Source organism: Canis lupus, chromosome 24 (genome assembly GCF_048164855.1).
Source record: "Canis lupus baileyi chromosome 24, mCanLup2.hap1, whole genome shotgun sequence".
In the NCBI taxonomy this organism is placed as follows: domain Eukaryota; kingdom Metazoa; phylum Chordata; class Mammalia; order Carnivora; family Canidae; genus Canis; species Canis lupus.
Window position 1 is genome coordinate 28,266,501 of NC_132861.1, and position 23,415 is coordinate 28,289,915.

The following is a 23,415-nucleotide window of genomic DNA, read 5'->3' on the forward strand; positions in this document are numbered from 1 at the left end:
CACCTTATACATGAGACATCACAAAGTCTTTTTGATACCCTAAGCACTGTCAATAACCTGAACAAAATGCTGTTGATGGAAATATATTATTAGCCTCAGAAATCTACAGCAATGCTAATACCAGGTGCTGGTAGAGCAGACCGTAAAGAAGGCAGTAAATTAACATATTTTCTAACGCTCTCTGAGATTATAAAGCTACAATTTCAAGCGTTAAGTGTTGTTTAAGAATCACTGAAAGCAATACTGTAAGTGATGGTGTGGCAATCACAGGATGGATTTTGAATGCCCTGGTATTATGCAGAGAGAGAGAGTTCTGGTTTGCGATAAAATTTCCATCAACAGCATCACATATGGTTTAAACAGTGCTGCTTCTAGGAGTATCCAGCTGGCTCAGTTAGGTAGAGCAAGTGGCTGTTGATCTCAGGGTCTTGTTGGGGATAGATTTTTAAATGAAAATGCTACATGTCCAGCAAATTGGAACAAAAGATCACTCACTCTTGATTTGTTAGAATACAAAAGTTAATGTCAAAGGTGAACTTGAGGGGCACCTGGGTGACTCAGTTGATTAAGCATCTGCTTTCAACTAAGGTCATGATCCTGGGATTCTGAGATTGAATCCTGTGTCTGGTTCCTTGCTCAGTGGGATGGCCTGCTTCTGCCTCTCCCTTTACCCCTCCCCACTCCGTGTCATGCTCTAATTGAATAACGTTAATGAAATGTGAATGTAATGAGGGGAAAGCTCATTTCTTGGTTAATAGTTGAACAGACTGCCGATCCCCCAGGACCAGTGCAGTACCACACCAAGAGGTCTCTCCTGAGCCTCTGGTTCTCCCAGAAGGAAGAGAACCCAACGGTAAGAACCAGCCACCCGTGTTGTGGGTCACTTTGCAAGAGCCTGTATTCTGATCTTGTACTACAGGGATTGCAGGGGAATCTGCAGGGCTCAGCCACTGGGATCTGATTGTGACCGAAGGGCCAAGGGGCTTGCAACACACAGGCACACAGATCTTGGCAGACTGAGCACAAACCTGAAGCACCCTCATAGTCATCCCAACCAGCAGCACGGCTCACCTGCAGAGCCATGTTGCCGATGTGTTCTAAGGACTTAGGGTGTACATCTGCCTGATTTAGGGCCTCACACAAGAAATTTCACCAGCCTGAGAGCCTGGCTTGCCCACATTCAGGTAAGGAGTTGAATCACAGCCACACCCACTGTGGAGCATGTCTTCCAGTTCCATCTGACCAGAAAGGGCTGGCCACAACCAACCCCTGCAAGCTGTGGGGCCCAGCAGCACTTGAAGTGAGAGACCGGTGGGCAGAGCTAATTGCCTTCAGAGACAAGTCAGTCCTGGGAATGGAGCATTACTATGCTATACCCAGGCAGGGCAGATTAGTTCAGAGCCAAGTCTGAGGATCACTCCCTGCCCTTCCCAAATGAAGAGCCTTGACTTGTATCTTGATAATTTTTTTTTTTTGATATGACACCTAAAGCTCAAGCAACAAAATAATTTAAAAAAAATCAAGCTAAAAAGCTTCTGCACAGCAAAAGAAACTGTCAACAAAGTGAAAAGACAACCTACTACTGGATGGGAAAAAATATTTGATGAGGGGTTAATGTCCAAAATATATAAGGAACTCCTATAACTCAACTGCAAAAAAACAACCCAACTCAAAAATGTGTAAAAGACCTAAATAGACACCTCTCCAAAAAAGACATACAGATGGCCAACACGTACATGAAAAGATGCTTAATCACTAATCATCAGGAAAATGCAAATTAAAACCACAATGAAGTATCACCTCACATCTCTAAGAATGGCCATCATCAAAAAGACAAGAGGGAGGTGTCTGGGTGGCCCAGTTAAAGGTCTGATTCTTGGTTTTGGCTCAGGTCATGATCTTAGGGTCCTGAGATGGGAGCCTCACATCAGGATCTGTGCTCAGCAGGGAGTCTGCTTCCCCTCTGCGGCCCCCTCCCCCACTCATGTACTCTCTCCCTCTAAAATAAATAGATGAATCTTAAAAAAAAAAAAAAAAAAAAAAAAGAACAAGTACTGGCGAGGATGTGGAGAAAAGGGAGCCCTTATGCACTTCTGGTATACCAGATTGTATACCAGATTTACAACCAGATTGTAAACTGGTACAGCCACTGTAGAAAACACTATGGAAGTTCCTCACAAAATTAAAAATACAACTACCCTATGATCCAGCAATTCCACTCTGGGAATATATCCAAGAAAGGCAAAGACACTAACTTGAAAAGACATTTGCACCCTCATATTCACAGCAGCATTATCGATAAGAACCAAGACACGCAAATAATCAAGTGTCCACTGATGGACAAATGAATAAAGAAATGATGGTGTATATATATCCACAATGGAATATTATTAAGCCATGAAAAGATGAGGAATCCTACCATTTGCAACAACATGGATGGACTCCAAAGGTGTTATGCTGAGTGAAATAAGTCAGACCAAGAGAGACAAATACTGTAGGATCCCACATGTGGTGGGGAAAAAAACCCAGAAAATCCAACCTCAAAGAAAAAATAATCAGTCTGAGAATTGTGGTTATCAGAAGTGGAAGATGGGGGAGGGGGAATTGGAGTAAAGTGGTCAAAAGGTTCAAAGTTTCAGTGATATGATGTGCAAGTACCAGAGATGTCATGTCCAGCATGATGACTCCAGTTACCACTGCTGGATGATCCATAGCACAGCTGTGAAGAGTCAAAATCTTAAGAGTTCTCATCACAAAGAAAACCTGTTTTTCCTTTTATTCTTTTTCTTTTATATTGTATCTCTAAGAGATGATGGATATCAGTTGAACCTACTGTGGCAATCATTTCACAACCAAACCATCATGAAATATACCTTGAACTTTTGCAGTGATGTGCATCAATGATTTCTCAGTAAAACTGGGGGAAAAAAACCCAAACAAAACTTCGAGTGAATTTAACAGAATATATCTAAGTTTAAAAAAAAAAAAACCTCATTAATGTTTGGTTTTAGAAAATAATATACACTAATATAATACGCTTTCTTTAAGAGAAAAAACTATATAAACTATTAAATCATTCAATTATTTAGAAGTTCTTCAGTTAAAAGTTATATTAATTTTCTACTTTTTTAAAAGATTTTATTTATTCATGAGACACACAGAGAGGCAGAGACATAGGCGGAGGGAGAAGCAGGCTCCATGCAGGGAGCCCAATGTGCAACTTGATCCCGGGACCGCAGGATCACACCCTGAGCCAAAGGTAGATACTCAACCACTGAGTCACCCAGGTATCCACCCGACCCCACCCCCCATAGCTTTTTTAAGTAGGCCTGGCACAGAGCACAATATGGGGTATGAACTCACAACCCTGAGATCAAGATTTAGACGCTTAACTGACTGTGCCACACACAGGCACCCCAAAAATTAAATAGATTTTAAATCCAGTTATGTCTCCAAAAAAAAAGTTCATGTTTCTATGCCACAGTTGAAAATTCCAAACAACCACATCATTAAGCACATAACAGAAATGCCTTAGTCCATGACAGCTTTGTCCAATATGCCCATGATTAATCTGTGCAGTTTTACTCTCTAGTGATTTCACAGATGTCCTGAGGCTGTTGGAAGAAGTAATCTGTGTATCTTTATATAGAAATTGCTTCAGAAGGGTTTGAGGGGGCTATCCTAAAAGCTCAATCTAAGAACATATATTAAAAGAAAATGTTGTCACAAGAATAGTTCTCTTTAGAAAACAGTGTTTGGACCTGGTCCAGTGGGTTGTAGCCGAAACAGAATAACAAGATGGTGCTTTAAGATTCCCATCCGCATCTATTGAGTCAATCTGAAGGTATGGAACCCAGAAATCTGTATATTTATATAAGCTCCTCTAGGAGACTGACACAGCCAGGTAAAAGAATGACAGTCCTGGTAATCAATACTTAGTTCACGAGCAGGAAGGTAATCAAAATAAGAGGTGCTCCCCATTACTAGTTAGATCATCTTTGATATTCTTCATTTCCTATGGATATATCTTTTTACAAAAAAGTAAGTTAGAAGTGATCATTTTTGAAGTGTTAAAATGTCTTGAACATTATGAACACATGGGATTATACAGCAAACATTTTTTATGTCCTGATGGGACAGTACACTCTTAAAATTAGGAGATTCATCTTTGACAGTCTTTAAAATGTAATCTTTGGGGTCTAGTCAAGAGAATAATGGAGTCTTAGGAGGGATATTTAAATTAAATTTAATTAAAGACAAACATCACATATGTCTACCTTCCCCAAAATGGTCAATTCCTCTGAATTAAGGAAATGGAAACTATTCTGACCAAAATCTTCATTCTGTGACATGTGTGTTTGGGCAAGTTTAGGCAAACACCAAAGGTTTAGAAGTCCCACCACCAAACCTACAGCATTGAAAATGCAAAAGCCAACTTGACTCTCCAATCTGGCAGTTCAATGTGAGCTGCCAAACTTTCATCCAATGAGTCTTTCCCACTCCACATAATCTAGGTTCCTTGGGGTAGTTATGGTTTTCCCTTGACAGTTGACCAGGAGTTCAGGTACATGAACTCTCCCTTCTGATTCCCTCAGTTAGCTTGCGCAATTCTGGTATCAGAACCATAGAAGTTCAACATCGTTGTCACCAGCTCTGGAAGATCAAAATCGTGTTTCCACCCCCAGTCCTTCCGAGCATTGCTGTCATCAAAGTTCATCGGCCAACTATCCGCTAGGAAAAGACATGGAAGAGAAGCTTAAGTTACTCAGGCTCTATATTTGCAAAAACGGTCTAGAACATTTTATATAAAGGTCTATCATACAAGGTACCACAAAAGAGATTCACTCTTTGAAATTCCTCCTTTGAGCAGACCAGAGTGGCCATTATGCTCATACACAGCCATCCTCTTAGATTAGAAGATTCCATTACATGTCCAGTGTCAGGCACTGTGAATTGGGACACACTATTAAAATCTCACACAAAGCTGTAGGGTAGGAATCTTCTACTCCAACCCTGCTCAGGGTTTTCAGGGAGTTTGCAATGATGTACCAACCTATGGCCTGGCGAACAGAATCCACGTTGTATGTAATCTGGAATTCTGGTATGTGCTTAAGAACCTCCTGGGCCAGGTCCTCTGGGGTGAAGCTCATGGCATTGACATTGTAGGTCCTCATGGAGAGGGACTCTGCTGGGGCCTCCATGACCTCCAGGGTGGCTCTGAGACAGTCATCAATATACATCATTGGGAGCCTTGTGCTGGGTTTCAGGTTGCACTCAAATTTGCCACTCTTTATGGCATCATGGAAGATCTGGACCGCATAGTCTGAAAGAGAATCCTGTCTGTAGGTCTTCTCACAACAAAATGATGAATGAGCCTTTTGCATTAGGGCAGTGTTTCTCAAATGCCTTAGTCTTAGAACCTCTTTATGATCCTCAACAACACAGAGGACCCCCAAGGAGGTCTTACAGTGTGGGTCCTATCAATATCTACTACATCAGAAATTTTTTTATAAACTTTTTTTTTAAGATTTTATTTATTTATCTATTCATGAGAAATAAACGAGAGACAGAGAGGTAGAGACACAGGCAGAGAGGGAGAAGCAGACTCCATGCAGGGAGCCTAATGTGGGATTCAATCCCGGGTCTCCAGGATCATGCCCTGGGCCAAAGGCGGCACTAAACTGCTGAGCTACCCAGGCTGCCCTACTACATCAGAAATTAACTGAGCATTAAAAAAATATTCCTACATCTTAAAATGATAATAAACCCAATAACATATTCATATGTATGATATTATACAAGAACATATATTCCAAACAAAAGAACATTTAGTGAAAAGAATCAGGCGTGTTTTACATTTTGACAATCTCTCCACTGCCTGGCTTAGTAGCAGACAGCTGGGGTCTCCTGTGCATTTAGGCCACTGTGCTGCCATACCTCACACAGCCTCTGAAAAACTCCACAGGGCACTCATAAGGGTGAGTGGAAAAAAGGCAAATAACATCTTAATACTGACATGAAAAAAGCTTTGACTTCTTGGACTCCTTGAAAAAGACCAAGGATCCTGAGAGATTCCCAGTGCAAACCTGGAGAAGCACTGTATTAAGGCAAAGGCTTTTTAAAAAGTAACCCAAATGAAAATCTCCTTTAAAATCCTTTGGATTTTATCAGGCTTAGCTTTTATAATGTTTTATTTTATTTTATTTTTAAGATTTTATTTATTTATTCATGACAGAAAGAGAGAGGGGGGCAGAGGGAGAGGTAGAGAAGCAGGCTCCATGCAGGGAGACTGACGTAGGACTCGATCCCGGGTCTCCAGGATCACACTCCGGGCCGAAGGCAGCACCAAACTGCTGGGCCACTGGGGCTGCCTAAGGCTTAGTTTTTATATTGTACCTCAGGACCCCTCACATGGGGAGGATTTCTAATACAGGAGTTACCAAACATAATGCATGATTGAGTCCAAACTCATAATAGTAACAATACTTACGTTCCTTTTAAGATATGCAATGCATACATATAGTCCATTTTCGTGGAGCTTTCTGCATTAAGAAATAAAGGCTGGATTCAAAGAAAGAGGCTATTTCCTATTTGGTGTCTTCCTACATCGCAGATGACAAATTTGTTCTTGAATATGATCTGATTTCAGCACTGTGGATGGCCAATCCTGAGCTGCATTTGGAACACCAGCATGAGCTGCCCTTAACAAGTTAAAGTCAACAGGATTCCATGAGCTTCTCAGATGCACTAGCCAGAGGGGATGTAGAAAGTCAGCACGCAGCTAAAAAGACGGCCAGTCCCTTGCCACTCTTCGGGGCACCTAGAAAGCCCATCTAATGAGCAGAAGCAGAAAACAGCACTTACCAGTTGTTCCTCCTCCAGGCTGGGAATCAGCTGAAATGATTCCAGGATATCTCAGGCATCGGAAATCTAACCCATACCGGTAATGATAATACTACGAAAAAGACAAAAGCTACTTTAAAACAAATCCTTAAATCAGATAGAGCAATGCAATGAAAAAACAGCTCTTTGGGGCCTTAGGGATGGGGTGGGAGAACGTGTGGAGTATATTTCCATGCAGTTCTATTAAAATACTGCTAAAAAAAATGAGACTGTAGAATTTCTAATAGCCACTCACTTTCTTTAATAAATAACCCTTAAGTTTTTATCTTTAAAAAAAATTGTCACTCTGGTGACATTTCAACACGGTCAATAATCAGCCTCCACTGATTTCCAACCTTCCTCTGGAAGAGTCACTGCTGCGGTTCGGAACAGCCCTCCGGGAGCATGTTCCCACAGTGTGGCATTGGACAGTGCGCAGAGGACTTTGAGAGAGGAGGGCAAGGCCAGCTACATCGGCTAAGGGAGCAGACACCAGCTCACATTTGCCGTGGAGTTATAAAGACGAAGAGTATTTAAGAAAATAAAACCAGGGCAGCCCGGGTGGCTTAGCGGTTTAGCGCCTGCCTTCGGCCCAGGGCGTGATCCTGGAGACCCGGGATCGAGTCTCACATCAGGCTCCCTGCATGGAGCCTGCTTCTCCCTCTGTCTGTGTCTCTGCCTCTCTCTGTGTCTCTCATGAATAAATAAATAGAATTATATAAATAAATAAATAAAACCAAAAGTCATTTGACGTTCTCCATAACACAAAGTTTTAAAATCACCTCCCCTAACTGCCAATCCTGGGAGCCGGAAAGAATGGAGCAGTACACATTTGCAGGCAGCAAATGAAGAAGGGGGTGCCATCGTGGGGCCTCTGGGAAGCACGGAGTGCTAGCACATGGCCAAAGGCCAAGGAGTCCTTCTGGAGCTATCAGTACCCTGCCACTTGGCAAAAACAGGACTCGGTAGGAGCAGTTCTGGGGGCTAGGCCAGATCCCCCCAAAGACGAATCAGCAAGCATATGAGGCAAAAAGAATAGAAAAGGCAATGCTGAGTCATCTTGCCAAACAGCGCTTACTTCTCCCATGAGCTCCGCGTGGACTTTGGACACCCCATAGATAGTCCTGGGCCTCTGAACACAGAGATCAGGAGTTGGATTCCGGGGAGAAGTAGGTCCGAAAGCTCCGATCGTGCTAGGCACAAACAACTGCAGATTGTGCTCTGCTGCGACGTCCAGGACGTTATGCAATCCTGAAACGAATGGACACACCACCGTCTGAAAAATCTCTTACCAAAGAACTGAAAAAAAGCCTGGCAAACCAACCATTTGGGGCAAGACCCAGAAACTTACCGGTGATATTTACGGCTCTGGCCAAGGATACGTTTGCTTCCCCAACGGCACTGAGCAAAGCGCTATAATGAAACAACCAGGTGATGCGGTTGTTTACCACGATCTCCCGAAGATTCTTGTAATCCAGAATGTCGGAATAAATAAATGGGCCTACCAGGAACACAGCAAAACCACAGAAGTGCGAGTTTGGGATTTAAAAAGCTAAGTGGCCCTTCACCCCTTCCCCTGTTGACTCGTGAATTCCACTAGGACCGCTTGGTGACTAAGGCACTTGGACACTCTGCAGCATTTTGCTTATGGAAGAAAAAACCCCAACCACCCCCAGGTAATAATAGCTAGTGCTTACACAGGACTTACACTTGCCAGGCACTGTCCTAAGGGCTTTCTGTATATTTAGCTCTCATACAATCTTTGAGAGATATATTTTACTGGGAAGGAAACGGAGGCACAGAGAAATCAGCAGTAGCCAGGGTCAAATAGAGAATAAGTAGAAGAATTGGGCTCCCAACCAGTCAGCTGGCTCCAGAGTTGATGCGGTTAATAACCACCCCTACATTTCACTCTGATGAAAAGTGACATATTTTAAAAAGGATATAGAAGTGGATTTTTTTTTTTTAAGATTTAATTTGTTCATGAGAGATAGAGAGAGAGAGGCAGAGACATAGGCAGGCTCCTCGAGGGGAGCCCGATGTGGGAGTCAATCCCGGTACTCTGGGACATGCCCTCAGCCGAAGGCAGAGGCCCAACCACTGAGCCACCCAGGCGCCCCAGAGGTGGATTTTTAAAAGAACATAGAGCTTGGTATAGGTATAGAAGGACCACAAGCCTGAGCTAGGCAGAGCAGGTTTTGTTCAGTGGCACCCACTTAACAGCAAAGTACCAGCAAGCTGAAGGCTGACATGGAACCAGGAAGGACCAGGAGACTTTCTAAAAATGTTTGTAAGGTAGGAGAAAACTTGAGGAGTCTGAAGTGTTTGTGTGTGTGTACAGCAGTTTAAGAGGAAGTCTATGTTGGGGCGCCCGGTGGCTCAGTCGGTTCAGCACTGGACTCTTGATTTCACCTCAGGTCATGATCTGGGGTCGTGGGATTGAGTCCTGTGTCAGGTCTGTGCTCAGCATGCAAAGCCTACTTGGGATTCTCACTCTCCCCCTCTAAAATAGTAAATTTTTTAAAAAAGATTTTATTTATTTATTCCTGAGAGACACAGGGAGAGAGGCAGAGACCTAGGCAGAGGGAGAAGCAGGCTCCCTGCGGGGAGCCCAATGTGGGTCTCGATCCCAGGACCCTGGGATCATGCCCGGAGATGAAGGCAGACACTCAACCACTGAGTCACCCAGGTGGCCCTTTTTAAAGAGCAAGTCTGTGTTGAAATAGGAGGATTAATTGCTCCAAATTTTTAAAGTTTCTTTTCCTCATTACAGAACTTGATTTTGGTGTTCCCTCTGAGCAGAGAAGTTAACTAAAACCTCAAAAAGTTGGGAATCAAAGTTTTTATTCAGAAAATACTATTCCAAATAAGATCCAAAGATGTTATTCCCAACTTCACTTCGAGTTCAGAAGAGCGCTCCTGTTCTTGTAACACCTGAACAAGCAGCAGCATTACTGTAGACACTTCACAGAACTATGAGGGACCAAAATAGATTTTTTTTTTTTTGAAGAGAGAGAGTGGGAGAGCAGGGGGGGAGGGAGGAGGGGGGGGAGAGAGAGAGAGAGAGAGAGAGAGAGAGAATCCCAAGCAGGCTCCACACTCAGCATGGAGCCAGACCCAGGGCTCGATCTCATAACCGTGAGATCATGACCTGAGGCAAAATCAGAAATCAGACACTTAAAACGACTGAGCTACCCAGGTGCCCCAAAACAGGCAATTTTTAAAAGTCACACAACTGAGCCTTAATAACGCCTTTCTTTTCATCACAAGCCTGGTTATGAGCTGATCCCATGAGCCACCTCTCTAACTGCATTTTGAAAATCAAAGATAAAACAAAGGCAAGGCGTCTTGATCTCTTACCACTGTGGAAGATGTGGTCGGGGGGTTTCCTTATGTCAGACAAAATCACACTGTCCTTCCCAAATCGTTTCCTGAAGGGAAAAATCAAGACCTGTGAGTTGTACATCTAGGATATACCTGGTCCAGTGAAAACACTGTCTCAAATAGGGCAAAGGCCCAGCGTGGTAAATGATGAGCCACGGATCTGCTACAAGTCTATGATACTAAGAGCAAAATAAAATGATTAAATATTGCCAAAGACAAGATATATATACTGAAGAACTCAGATTTTCAATTTCAGCTTTTTTGGGCTCTTACCTCAGAAAGTTAGCAAGCCCCACTCCAAGCTGGCCAAGACCCCCTAGATGAAGAAGAAAAAAGTGGAACTTTAATCCAAATCTAACCAATTCAGTTATTTCCAGAATGTAGTAGCAGAATAAGACTATATGACAATCTCAGCTAATTAGGGAAAGCCCCAGTCTGACTTGGTGGAACTAAATTATATCTTCCGAGCTAGGACAGAGATCAATGTAGGTGATATTAGTTGTAGAGATAAAACTCTTTCCATGGAGTGACTGATGGCAAGCAAGGGTGCAGGAAGAGGACAATCACAAGAAAGTCGAACCTCCTACCTCCTTGGGCCAGCAATCCCCTCAGACCTGCCCTTATTATTTGAAGCTTGAGTACGACAGGTGCCAAAACACTCAAAGCTAAATATAACAGTCTGAGATCAGCCTTGGGTGGGGTTACCCAGAAGCCCATCCCCCATTAGAACTGGGCTGGGGTAGGGGAGGGGAAAGAGGGGACAAACCAGGAAGCCATCTGTTAAAAGGGTAGACAACTGAATCGACAAGGAGCCCTAAAGAAAACTAAAAATGACTATTAGAGGGACAACCTGGCTCAGTGGTTGACCATCTGCCTTTGGCTCAGGGCATAATTCCAGTTCTGGAATCAAGTCCCACATTGGGCTCCCTGCAGGGAGCCTGCTTCTCCCTCTACCTAGGCCGCTGCCTCTCTCCCTGTGTCTCTCATGAATAAATAAAATCTTTTTAAAAAATGACTATTAGAGCTTCCTAATTTAGAGGCTCGAAAATGCCACCAGTAGGAATGGGCATGCTGCAGGCTGGGAGTATAGCTGGAGGAGGCAACCACAAATTTCATCTGGGAGAAATAAATGAGGTAGGGTGATACAGAAAGTGGGATTTCCTGTAAGCACTTGTTGCCATCGGACTGGAACCAGGAAGGATGGTGTATAGGGGAAATGACTATACCTTAAGTCCATTTCCAGAGAAGACCAGAAAGAGGTAGTGAAGATACACACACACACACACACACACACAGTGAGAAATGTCAGAAGCCAGTGAAAGACAATCTGGTGGGAAGAAGGAAATAAAGTGTGTCCATCAAGTCAGAGGTGGGGTTGGTTTGGCTGGAAGGTGTGGAGTGCCAGGGAAGGCCCGGAGCAAGGAGGGCAGGGCAGCAGGGGCTGGGTGGACACAAGGTAAGGGCCACAAGGAGCAACTCTGGCGACGACGTGATCAACTACATTGTAAGATGATGGGGACAGGTTCCTTGGATGTGCAACAACTGCTGGGAATCGAGGACATCGAATTTAGGTTGAGGAGTTTGGCCAAGGCAAGACGCACCTGATGCGCTGCCCATGCCCTGGTCCCTGCCCACTCCCTATACAGGAGCGCCCTCACCCCCGGGCCACCCCGGCTCCACAGCAGCTTCTGCTCCCGGTTTCCTGCAGCCGACCTTCAGAGAATACAGAATCACGACATGGACACAAAGCACTGGCAACGGTGGCACAGCGAGGATTTCAGGCTTGCGGGATCCTGGAGGAAGCCAACAGTGGAAAAGGCTGTTTCTGATGAATACATGTTGGCTGGTGGCATGGGAGCTGTTCCAAACACAAAGCCGTGCAGAAACAGCACAAGAAAAAAAAAAAGAAGAAGAAAGAGGATCAATTTGCAAATCCTGAAAAAAGGGGAAAAAAAAAACCAACCTGTAATTAAGACACGTGGCTGGTCTGTTCCAGAGAAAGAGGCGGAGTGGAAGCTGGCATCTGCTGGAATCTGCCGAGGGGAGGTGCCCAGAAACCGCAGCGGCGGGGCAGGCATCCAACAGCCACAGGCTGGGCTCCCCAGCATCTGGCCGGCGACCTGCCGCAGCATCCTAGCGAGAGGCATTTCTCTACAAACACCCTGCAGGAAAAGGGGAGCAGGGTTCATTATGCCACCTTTTATTCTCCCAACCTCTCCCAACGCAAGCTAAGATTGTCAGCTCATGGGCAAAAAGCAAGCTGGACTCACGAACCGAACTAAAGAGGCTGCTGAGTGGGCCGACAGGAAGCCGGTCAAGAGCCTACGGTGAGCTGGGCTCTGCAAAGGGGATCAAACACTGCAGGCAGACAAAAGCCGGGCAGAGATTTAGAACTGAAACCGCATAATGCTGACATCAACTGCATCTAATGGTCACGGTGGAGGTGACCCCACATAGAGCCAGAAATGCCAGATACACCAAGTCAGGGGATCCTAGCGAGGTCTTCACATCTTTACCACTGTAAGCAATTTGTTCACACACCACGGGAAGGCACATATGGGCCCCAGATTAAATAACCTCATGCCCTACAAATCTTGTGCTAACGCCTAGATGTTCTCTTTAGAACAAATGCAACTAGAAAAGCAGGTGGTTAAGATAGAAAGGCCCTCAGTGATACTCCATAAGCTGTGACTACTTTTTTTTTTACTGCCCTCTTCTTAGGACAATTTGGAAGAGCCATCTTCTTTCCTTCCAGATCATGTACATTTTAGTCTTTCTCCTCTTTCTCACCAGTTTTATTGCTTCTGGACCATGAATCCATTTTGGCCTTCAGAGGTCAAGATGGTCTGATCATATAAGGCTTGAGACTAGAGGCACATGCAGGGCTTTCATTTTGCTGATTCCATCCCTCACACCCAGGCAAGCATGTCGCAAGAATAAATAGTAAATCAGAGCCACCTAGCCTGCTCCACTGGTTCCCACCCTCTAAAGTCAGGCCTGTTGCACTCTGCACATGGCCCTATGGCTTCCTTCCATGGTAAGATTTCCAAGAGCTGGGAGATGAGCCTTCAGAGCTGACTCTGGTGACCTACCACCTTCCAAGTTGCTCACCAGATCTAACCATCTTATATTTGTCAACTACATTTGAAGACTGTTTAAAATCTGAACTTAGCCTGCTCCCACACTCAACTCAGGGCCTTAAGAGAACAGTAATACACAGCCCTTCAAAGTCCCTGGGGCTCTTCGTCCCAGCGAACTTTGCCAAACAAGTAGGAGAGAGGCTTCTGCTACAGCATTTCTGGCTGCTGGGGGAGGGGGGGAGGGGCGGGGGAGGGGGGAGTCAGGACTATGCAAGAGGTCCGCACTGTGGGCCACATTATAGGAAAGGCCCAAATATCCCTTGGAAGACCTTTGGGTTAATCATCCTTACAGCCATTGTGGTCATCTGAAACCAGGTAAGAACTCTTGATTCTTTTTTGGGGGGTGGGGGGAGCAGAAGGTGGTAAACTGTAATTTTCTTATTGGAAAACAAATGTATAACTCGGAATGGACTTGAGGCAAACTGTGCCATAAACAGATTTTCTTTAAGCAGCTAAACAGAGTTTAAAAAGCAAGTAACAGGGGATCCCTGGGTGGCTCAGTGGTTTGGCTCCTGTCTTTGGCCCAGGGCGCGATCCTGGAGTCGCCAGATCGAGTCCCACATCAGGCTCCCGGCATGAAGCCTGCTTCTCCCTCCTCCTGTGTCTCTGCTCCTCTCTCTCTCTCTCTCTCTCTCTATCATAAATAAATCAATACATCTTAAAAAAAAAAAAAGCAAGTAACAATAAAAGAAAAGGTTTCTAGTAAAGGACCAGCAGTACAAAAAAATACTGTATGAGTACATGGATAATACACCCGTTTTGCAATAGTGCAACTCTGAAGTACATGTTGCTGACTGTCCATACTCTACATATAGAGTTATGGCTCCTCGCTTTTACAACATGCTGACACTTCCTAATGAAAACCACTTAAAAAAAAAAAAAAGGCATAACCCAGATCTTCCCTCATTTGACCAATTCCATTTAGGATGAGGTGTGCAGAAGGGCTTAGATTTATCCAGAGGAAGCCATGTGCAACATGTGACTGGATCAGTTGGCTCAAATAAGGTTTCAGGACAATGACAGTAGGATAAGGGAAGAAAACAGAGGAATGAAATCCTAATCACTATACATGTATATTTTTGGACAGCAGGGGGAAACCTTTTATAGAGAAGTTACAAAGAAGAGGTAAATAAACAATTTGGTACAAGAAATTGAACCCATTCTATACAATGTCCACACAGTGCTGTCATCATGTATACAGTCTTCACAGTTCATGTGCCCATCACCATGATTATCTGCTTCCCTGTCCATTTTGTCAACCTCAGCATCTGCTCGCTTCTCTCTCAGGTCTGTCATCACACGGTGAAGCCCAGCACTCACACAGTCACTGCCATCCTTATCAAACACATGGAATGCTCTCCAATTTCTCCCTCACTGTTTCATTCATTTTTCTTGCCAGCATTGTCAGAAATTCTGGGGCTCTGTTGCACCATGACCATCAGCATTCACTTCATTGATCGGGTCTTATAACTGTGCTTCTGGGAGATTCTGCCCAGAGGCCTCGTTACAGTTCCCAACACTTGTTGGGTTTTTTGTTTGTTTGTTGTTAAGAGTTGGGGTGGGGGGGGAGCAGAGGGAGAGGGAGAAAGAGAATCCCAAGCAGGCTCCACAATCAGAGCCCAATGTGGAGCTCAATTCCACGACCCTGAGATCATGACCTGAGCTGAAATCAAGAGTCTGACACTCAACCGACTGAACCACCCAGGCACGCTGATGCTCACTTTTTTTTTTTTTTTTTTTTGAGGCTCACATTCTTAACTGAAAATAAAGCATTTTAGGTTAGCCATGTGAACAATTTGTAATTGAGTTGGTCCTTCTTATTTCACTTTGATTAACAGCTAACATTTTGATGCTCACTATCTCACTATATGCCCAGGTCAGTGAGTGATGCAGCTCTTAACCACCAAGCAGCACTACCGTCCCCATCATACAACTGCTTTGATTAACAATGCATGAACCTTTAAAACAAAAAACTGCCAACCATCTACAGCAAATAGCTTTTCCAAGTCAAGATTATCACCTTGCTCTCACCAAGTTCAACTGAATAGTGTTAAGGCAACAGTTTTTTTTTTTTTTTTTTTTTAAGGCAGCAGTTCTCAAGTTTTTTGGTCTGTGGGCTTCTTTATATTCTTAAATATTGAGGACTCTGAAGAGCTTCTGTTCATGTGGTTTACATCAAACAATGCTTGTTGTGTTAGAAAGCAAAACAGATGAATGTTTAATATAATAATTCATTTAAAGCCAATAAAGATTTTTATGAAATAATTATATTTAAAAAAATAGCAAAAAGAGTGCCATTTGTTTGTACATCTTTGTTGTCTGCCTTAATGGAAAACAGCTGGATTCTCATCTGCTTGCACCCAATCTGTTACTTAAATTGAAGTATATAGAAAAAAAAAATCCAGACTCACGAAGTGAAATACTGGGAAAAGGGAGCAGTATTGTAAAAGCCTTTTCAGAAAATTCTGGATACTCATCTTTGCAAACCAAAACTTGACACGTGGACACGTGGTAGTTTTGTAAAGGTTAGTTGCAATGTAGAATCTGAAGCCATTATCAGTGAACCTTTTGGATTATGTATCTTAAAAGCCACTGGTCTACCTAGTGCTTGGAGCAGATCTTTACCCCTGAAGAATTTTGTAATTTTGTGCACTGGTCTTTTGGAAAATATTGGTTCAGCAAATTATGCAGGACTTCCCAGTGTTAACACACTTCACTATAGAATATCAAAAGGTCATAGTGATTTTATCAGAAAGTTTCTAAATACTGAGAAGCTATCAAGCTCACAGTGGTAGATACAAGTTAACAGGCAACAAATGCCATTAGTTGTTTCCTCAAAGGGACAAGCTCACTTGGTTCATTTTTTAAAAACTACATCCGGGACGCCTGGGTGGCTCAGCGGTTGAGCGTCTGCCTTTGACTCAGGGCATGATCACAGGGTCCTGGGATCAAGTCCCGTATCGGGCTCCCCACAGGAGCTTGGTTCTCCCTCTGCCTAAGTCTCTGCCCCTCCCTCTCCCTCATGAATACATAAATAAAATCTTAAAAAAAAAAATAAAACAAAAAACTGTATGAATAAGCATGAATAACTCTAGTTTTTCGGTCATTCCTTGAGGCAAAAATGATTTTCTATAAGGAAAAAAAAGTGGCCAGTTCCACCTACAATTCAATCATACTAAAGTGCTTTACTTCAAGATAGCCATCACACCTTAACACAAACAAGTGCATCCCCTCAGCACAAGCCATACTGTAAAGATAAGTTTTGAGCCTGGGTGGATCAGTCGGTTGAGCATCTGCCTTGGGCTCAGGTCATGATCCCAGGGTCCTGGGATTGAGCCAGTATGGGGCTCCCTATTCAGCGAGGAGCCTGCTTCTCTCTTCCCTCTGCCCCTCCCCCGGCATTAAAAATGTTTAATAAATAAATAGATACATTTTATTAAATATTGACCCTTGAAGACCTAACAATTTTACTGTTACAGAAAAGGCATTCCTAAGTAAAACTGGCAGATTTTTTCTTTTTTAGAAAGCACATGAAGACCATCTACTAGTACTTTGATGCCACTGCCTTGATTCCTGCAAAGACACCTGTGGTTTTAGCCAGCATTGCTTTGGCCCCATCAGTGCAAATTCAATCTAGTTGTCCCAAAATAAACCATGAAATTCAAATAAGTTATTCTACACCGAATTCTACACCGAATACCTTGGCACTACTTGTGTTTGCTGCTAAGTGTTCGCCAGAAAGATACTCCCTGATGACTGGTTTGGTGCTGATACCAGATGAATACAAACAAAATGACAAATCCAGCCATGACTGCAAATTCTTCCTTTTTTTTTTTTTTTTTTAAGACTTTATTTATTCATGAGAGACAGAGAGAGAGAGAGAGAGAGTCAGAGACACAGGCAGAGGGAGAAGCAGGCTCCATGCAGGGAGCCCGATGTGGGACTCGATCCTGGGACCCCAGGATCACAAGCTGGGCCAAAGGCAGGTGCTACACTGCTGAGCCACCCAAATTCTTCCATTTGTAAGACAAAATACACTTCTGTTAAGATCCTAACTCAGTCTTCATGTTTGCAGCTAAATTTTTAGTTTGACAAGTTTCTATATTATTACAAAGTGACAGTGCTATGATTTCTTTCAATGCTTTTTTTTATCCAAACAAGGCTTTATTGTGTTTCTCCAGCCACTGCAATCTTATAACCTATCCTACTAGATGCTTTAAAGCTTTTTCATTTCTAGTTTGGAAAGCTATAACAAATCATTTTTGGCTTTTCAAGAGCTCATCATAACTACATTTAGGTCACTCAATTCATTTTTCTTCAGCGGATTCGGAATAGTTGATCTCAGAGTTAACAGCACTGACACCATAATATGATTCAAAAGGGTTCTCCAGCATATAAGACACATAATGTAAATTTCTAACAACTGTAAAATGGTCAAAATTGATCACATTTTTAGGTCTTATTTAGTTCTGTATACTGCTCTGGAGTAAATTCCTCCCTTCCTTTATTCGAGGAACTCTGATAGATCATTTCATTTTTTTTTCCCCAGCATTTATAGACATGGATGATACAGCTCTGAGTAGAAAAATGTTTTCTTAGCATCCCCCTGTTTAGCCAACAATCCTTAAAAAATACATAAGTATCCTTTCATTTTAGAATACTTTCATGTCAAAAAAAAAATACTTTCACATTATTTAAAAATTTAGAAAAGTTTTCAAATCAAGACTATGAAGCATACTTACTTTTTGTTATTTTTCTTTCCATATAGGCACACGGAAAACATAGGGATTTCAAAGTGATGACTTATTAAAGGAAATGAGGTCGCAGAAGTGATAATGGGTATAACTGAAGGTAGCTAGTAAGCATACAGTAGAAGTACTAAGAACTGAATTCACCTCTGAAAACACTTATTTATATTCCAAGCCTACTTACTCTTAGAAGGTTCTAGAAACACAAGATTCTGGAATACACGCAAACACACTTCATTAATCAGAGGAAAAGCTCATTCCCAAGTCAGTGTACACTGGAAAATGCTACTGTATGCTTTTAAGAGAAAGGATGTAAAAGGCAAATGACATCTTAGTCTTCTTTTTAGAATAGCTGGACCTCACAGACCCTACAAAATATCTCAGGGAAGCCCAGGATTCCCCAGATCATACTTTGAGAAGAGCTGTTCTACAGTAAAATTTGCTCTGCCAATCTAGTTATTAAATTTATATAGAGAGAATCCATCAAACAGTCTCAGTCCCTCTTTAAAGATTAGATTATAGTCCACAGACTTTCTCTCTCAAGCACCTTGTTTATTTAACCTGCAAAGGGACAAAAAAGAAACAGGTCAACAGACTCTTCTCCAGAAAGAAGGGAGTGCCTCCCCAGCCCAGGCCTTTAGGGGTGGTTGTTATACCACTTTCCCCAACTCTTGGCGTGTGCCCTCTGGGCAGGAACCACAGAACTCTAAGACAGCAGTGACCTCATGAAGAGGGTGGGACTGACGGAGATAGAGACTCAGAGCTCAGGCTGCTTTGGTCATGTATGGATATGGGGGGTGGTGCTGGTTAAGGAATCAAGGAGAAGAATACTAAAGTCTCTAATTTGCACGAAGCAGGTGAGGTGAGAAGGCATTGAGCTTGGTTTTGTATACATTGGTCTTAGATGCCAAGAGACAACATGGCTGTCTCTCTCACAAAGTTGTGAGCTCTTAGGAGCAATTCCTGGCAATACCTGATACAGGTCAGTACTCACCAAATCCTAGCTCTAATCATTCTTAGCTATAGAGACAGTAAATAAGAACGTATTAAGTAATATCTCTGGCACTAAAGCATGAAGGTAAAAGTATCCAGCCACTGACAAATGGATGGATGCACAAAATGTGGTATATACACACAACAGTATATTGTTCAGCCTTGAAAAAGGAGATCTTGCCACATGCTAAAACATGGATAAACCTCCAGAACACTATGCAAAGTGAAATAAGTCAGTTACAAAAGGCCAATTACCAAACCACTCCACTCTTATAAGTTATACAAGGTACCTAAAGCAATGAAAATCACAGAAAAAGGAAGTAGAAAGATAGTTACTAAGGGTGTGGAATTAGGGGGAAAGAATATCGGTGTTTAATTCCTTGGCATATAGTTTCAGTAAGATGAAAACGTTCTACAGATCTGTTGCACAGTAACCTAAATTTAACACTGCTAAAGTATACACGTAAAAATGGTTAACATGGTAAATTTAAATTATGTGACTGCAACCACAATTTAAAATATTTAAATTCACTTAAGAAAAAAACAAACAGGGATCCCTGGGTGGCGCAGCGGTTTGGCGTCTGCCTTTGGCCCAGGGCGCGATCCTGGAGACCCGGGATCGAATCCCACGTCGGGCTCCCGGTGCATGGAGCCTGCTTCTCCCTCTGCCTGTGTCTCTGCCTCTCTCTCTCTGTGACTATCATAAATAAATAAAAATTAAAAAAAAAAAGAAAAAACCAAAAAAACAAATGGTCTGCACACACCTATATTGCTGAGGAGCTACAAAATTTACGCAATAGAGATCAGTGCTGCCTCCAGAAACCTAACAGTTCAGTTGGTGCCTACCAAACCCCAGTCTCATTCAAACTCCCAAGCCCTGGAGCACCCGAGTGGCTAAGTGGTTGACCAGCTGCCTTTGCCTCAGGGCTTGATCCCAGGTCCTGGGACCCAGTCCCACATCAGGCTCTGCTGGGGGGTGGGGACTACTTCTCCCTCTGCCTCTCCCTGTGTCTCTCATAAATAAACTCTTAAAAAACAAAATCTCTCAAGATCTTGTCCCACTTAACTCCCCAATGTGTTTTTCTCCCTCTGCTTATAAACCTGCTAAAACCTATCTTGTCCTCCTGCTGGCTTTGTTTCCTCTCCCAGTCCCAGGGGTGTTGGGTTGCTCCCAACCTCCATTCCCTACCCCTCCTAGTGGGGCTTCCTACCCTGCACTCTGGGACACTGCTTTCACTAAAGAGGTGCCATGTGCCTGGCTGACGACTTCCAGGCTCCAAATTTTCCAGCACCAGGAAGCTACTAACCATGCCCCCCCACCCCGGCCCCCCCAAGCCCCCAGGTTCTCCTACCTCTTTGCTGTAAAGACCCATAATGCTTAAATAACACATTCGCAAGGCAGTCTCTCCTTTTATTTTAAGATTTTTAAAAAATTTATTTATTCATGAGACACAGAGAGAGAGAGAGAGAGAGAGAGAGAGAGAGGCAGAGACACAGGCAGAGGGAGAAGCAGGCTCCATGCAGGGAGCCCGATGCGGGACTCGATCCCGGGACTCCAGGATCACGCCCTGGGCTGAAGGCAGCACTAAACCGCTGAGCCAGGTGGGTTGCCCCAGTATCCCCTTTAAATCGTCCTGTTCCTTAAATAAGCAATGTGTACTCTTCATAGAACTGACCCAAGGAAAAAAATCAGGCCCCTGACTACAGCAGCACAGATGAAAGGCCTGCTTTCCTGAACTCTTACTTAACCCTCAACTACCCCTGAAGCTGGGATCTTTTCTCCATTTCGCAGGATGAACTGACCTGCCCAAGGTCAGGCAAACACACCACCAAGAGGGGGTGCGAAATCGGATTCGTGGAGTCTCAAACAAACCCTCCTTCCAGGGTGTTATGCTGAGTGAAGTAAGCCAACTGGAGGACAATCATCATATGGTTTCACTCATACGGGGAATATAAAAAATAGTGAAAGGGAATAGAGGGGAAAGGAGAGAAAACGAGTAGGAAATATCAGAGAGGGAGACAAACCATGAGAGACTCCTAACTCTGGGACACGAACAAGGGGGTAGTGGAAGGGGAGGTAGGTGGGGGGGTTGGGGTGACTGGGTGACGCGCACTGAGGGGGGCTCTTGACGGGATGAGCACTGGGTGTTATGCTATGTTGGCAAATCGAACTCCAATACAAAAATATACTAAAAAAAAAAAAACAAACCCTCCTTCCACCACCCTCACACGTCTCCCTCCAGAGGAGGGATGCGGGATCCCTGGGTGGCTCAGTGGTTTAGCGCCTGCCATCGGCCCTGGGCGTGATCATGAGGTCCCGGGGTCCCGGGATCGGGTCCCCCGTCGGACTCCCTGCAGGGAGCCTGCTTCTCCCTCTGCCTGTGTCTCTGCCTCTCTCTGTCTGTGTCTCTCATGAATAAATAAATAAATCTTAAAAAAAAAAAAAAAAAAAGAGGAGGGATGCGACCAGGCACCCAGGAAGAAGACAAAGAGGACTCATCTGCGTGGGCGCGGAGGGGGGCACCCACCGGCCCAGGGCTCAGATACCCCCCCCCACCCCCGCCTGCTGAGAGCGTTTAACAGAGCGAACCACGAAGAGCACTTAGCAAACTGCCCAACGTAAAGACTGCACGAGCAGGTCAAGTCCGGACTTACCTTGGCGATGATCCGAAAGCCAGGGGGAAAAAAAAAAGCCTAGAAAAACAAAACACAAACCCAGAGCCCTAAGCTTGAGATACAGAGGGTCTTGGAGGAGGCCTGGCTCTGCGGGACGCGAGGAGGGGACCCAAGAGCCGCACACGGGTCCCCGGCCTGGCCTGGCCCTGGGGGAGGGGGTGTGGGGTCGCATCCTTCCCGGGAAACGGCCGGAGAACCGTGGCGCCCACCCTTATTCCTGGGCAGAGGGGGTCCTCGCAAGGTGGAAGGGGACGTGTCGACCCCAGCAGCGCCCCGCCCTCCCCGCCCCCCCGCGGCCCCGGTGTCGGCTGGAATCCCGGGGTCACACCGGGGGCCCCGCGACGTCGGCCTACGCGCCCAGCGGGGATCCGTCCCGGGCACAGCCCCGGGGGGCACGTCCGGCCACCCCCGCACTGACCTTCCCGCAGGGCCGCCCCGGATGCTGCGCCGCGGGAACCCGAGCTGCGGCCGCGGGCGGAGAGCCGGGCAGCCCCGTGCGCCGCGCCTTTATTCCCCTCCTCCCCTGAACCCGCCCCTCCGCGCACCAATCCCCTTCCTCGGCGGGGGCCCCGGGTCACGAGGGGGCCGGGGTGCTGGACCGGTCGGGCGAGGGAGTTCCCCGCGGCGGCAGGTCCAGGCTGCGCGTCTTGGCCTGGGCCCCTCTGCAGGGTCAGGGTGCGCGCAGCTCTGCAAGGGCCTCCCCCTCCGCGGGCATCGGCCCCCCGTACCACCCCCCACCCCACCGCGGGAACCGGCTCGGGCAGGCGTGCAGCACCTCTGCCGGGGACCTGGGGAGCGGGGCGGGACCGGCCGAGGACGCAGCGCAGGACCCCGAGCCAGGAGAGCGAATCCTTGAGCGAATCCTGTCCTCTTGGTTTCCCACGTGGGAAGCATCACCCCCCAAGGGCACGGAGCGGCCCAGTGAGCATCATCTGGGTCATCTGGGAACTTGTTAGACCTGAAGGTCTCCGGCGGCGTCCCGGGCCTGCAGAGTCAGGCTCTCCGGGGCGGGGCCCCGCGAGCTGCGCTCCACCAGCCCTCCAGGTGATGCTGCGCGCCTACTGCGATCCCCGGGGACTTTTTGAACCTCCCAGTGCCCAGGCTGCGTTCAGCCCTGAGCGAATCAGAATCTCCTTTGGGAGGTTTGGAGGGGGAGGAGCCCAGGCTTAAGTTGTTTTGTTAAAGCCCCTCAAGTGATTCCAGTGTCCAAGGTGAGAGCCACCAATCAACCCGTGCTTAAGGGCTTGGTTCAAGGTAGCCCCCACTCCGTCTACTGAATCACGCACTTTTAAAGATCCCCAAGCAATTGTCAAGCACGTCAGGAGTTTGGAAAACTCTAAGGAAAGCGACCTCCAACATTAAAAATCTATGATGTGGGACGCCTGAGTGCCTCAGCGGTTGAGCCTCTACCTTTGGCTCAAGCCCTGATCCCAGGGTCCTAGGATGGAGCCCCTCCCAACCCCCTAATGCCCCGGCTCTCCACGGGGAGCCTGCTTCTCCTTCTGCCTATGTCTCCACCTGTTTCTGTCTCTCATGAATAAATAAATAAAACCTTTCAAAAAAAATAAAAGAATCTATGATGTTATGCAATG

At 45.2% G+C, this 23,415-nt stretch overlaps 1 protein-coding gene across 4 annotated transcripts; it reads right to left on the reverse strand.

The window, feature by feature from the left end:
• Positions 1 to 4,230: 4,230 nt before the first annotated feature.
• LOC140615928 (L-threonine 3-dehydrogenase, mitochondrial) lies at positions 4,231 to 22,783 on the reverse strand. Of its 4 annotated transcripts, XM_072796056.1 has the most exons (10): positions 22,242 to 22,333; positions 21,803 to 21,841; positions 12,230 to 12,428; positions 10,540 to 10,582; positions 10,243 to 10,313; positions 8,234 to 8,383; positions 7,961 to 8,133; positions 6,865 to 6,955; positions 5,054 to 5,323; positions 4,231 to 4,731 (listed from the first exon to the last, which is right to left on the reverse strand). In XM_072796056.1, exons 3-10 carry the CDS (start codon positions 12,411 to 12,413, stop codon positions 4,592 to 4,594), a joined length of 1,122 nt encoding a protein of 373 aa, XP_072652157.1. In that variant the 5' UTR covers positions 12,414 to 12,428; positions 21,803 to 21,841; positions 22,242 to 22,333; the 3' UTR covers positions 4,231 to 4,591. The 4 variants fall into 4 exon arrangements, with proteins under 4 accessions (XP_072652157.1, XP_072652159.1, XP_072652156.1 ...); XM_072796058.1 differs by lacking the exons at positions 21,803 to 21,841; positions 22,242 to 22,333 and adding an exon at positions 22,599 to 22,783; XM_072796055.1 differs by lacking the exon at positions 21,803 to 21,841 and having other exon boundaries at positions 22,242 to 22,334.
• Between the last annotated feature and the right edge of the window lie 632 nt (positions 22,784 to 23,415).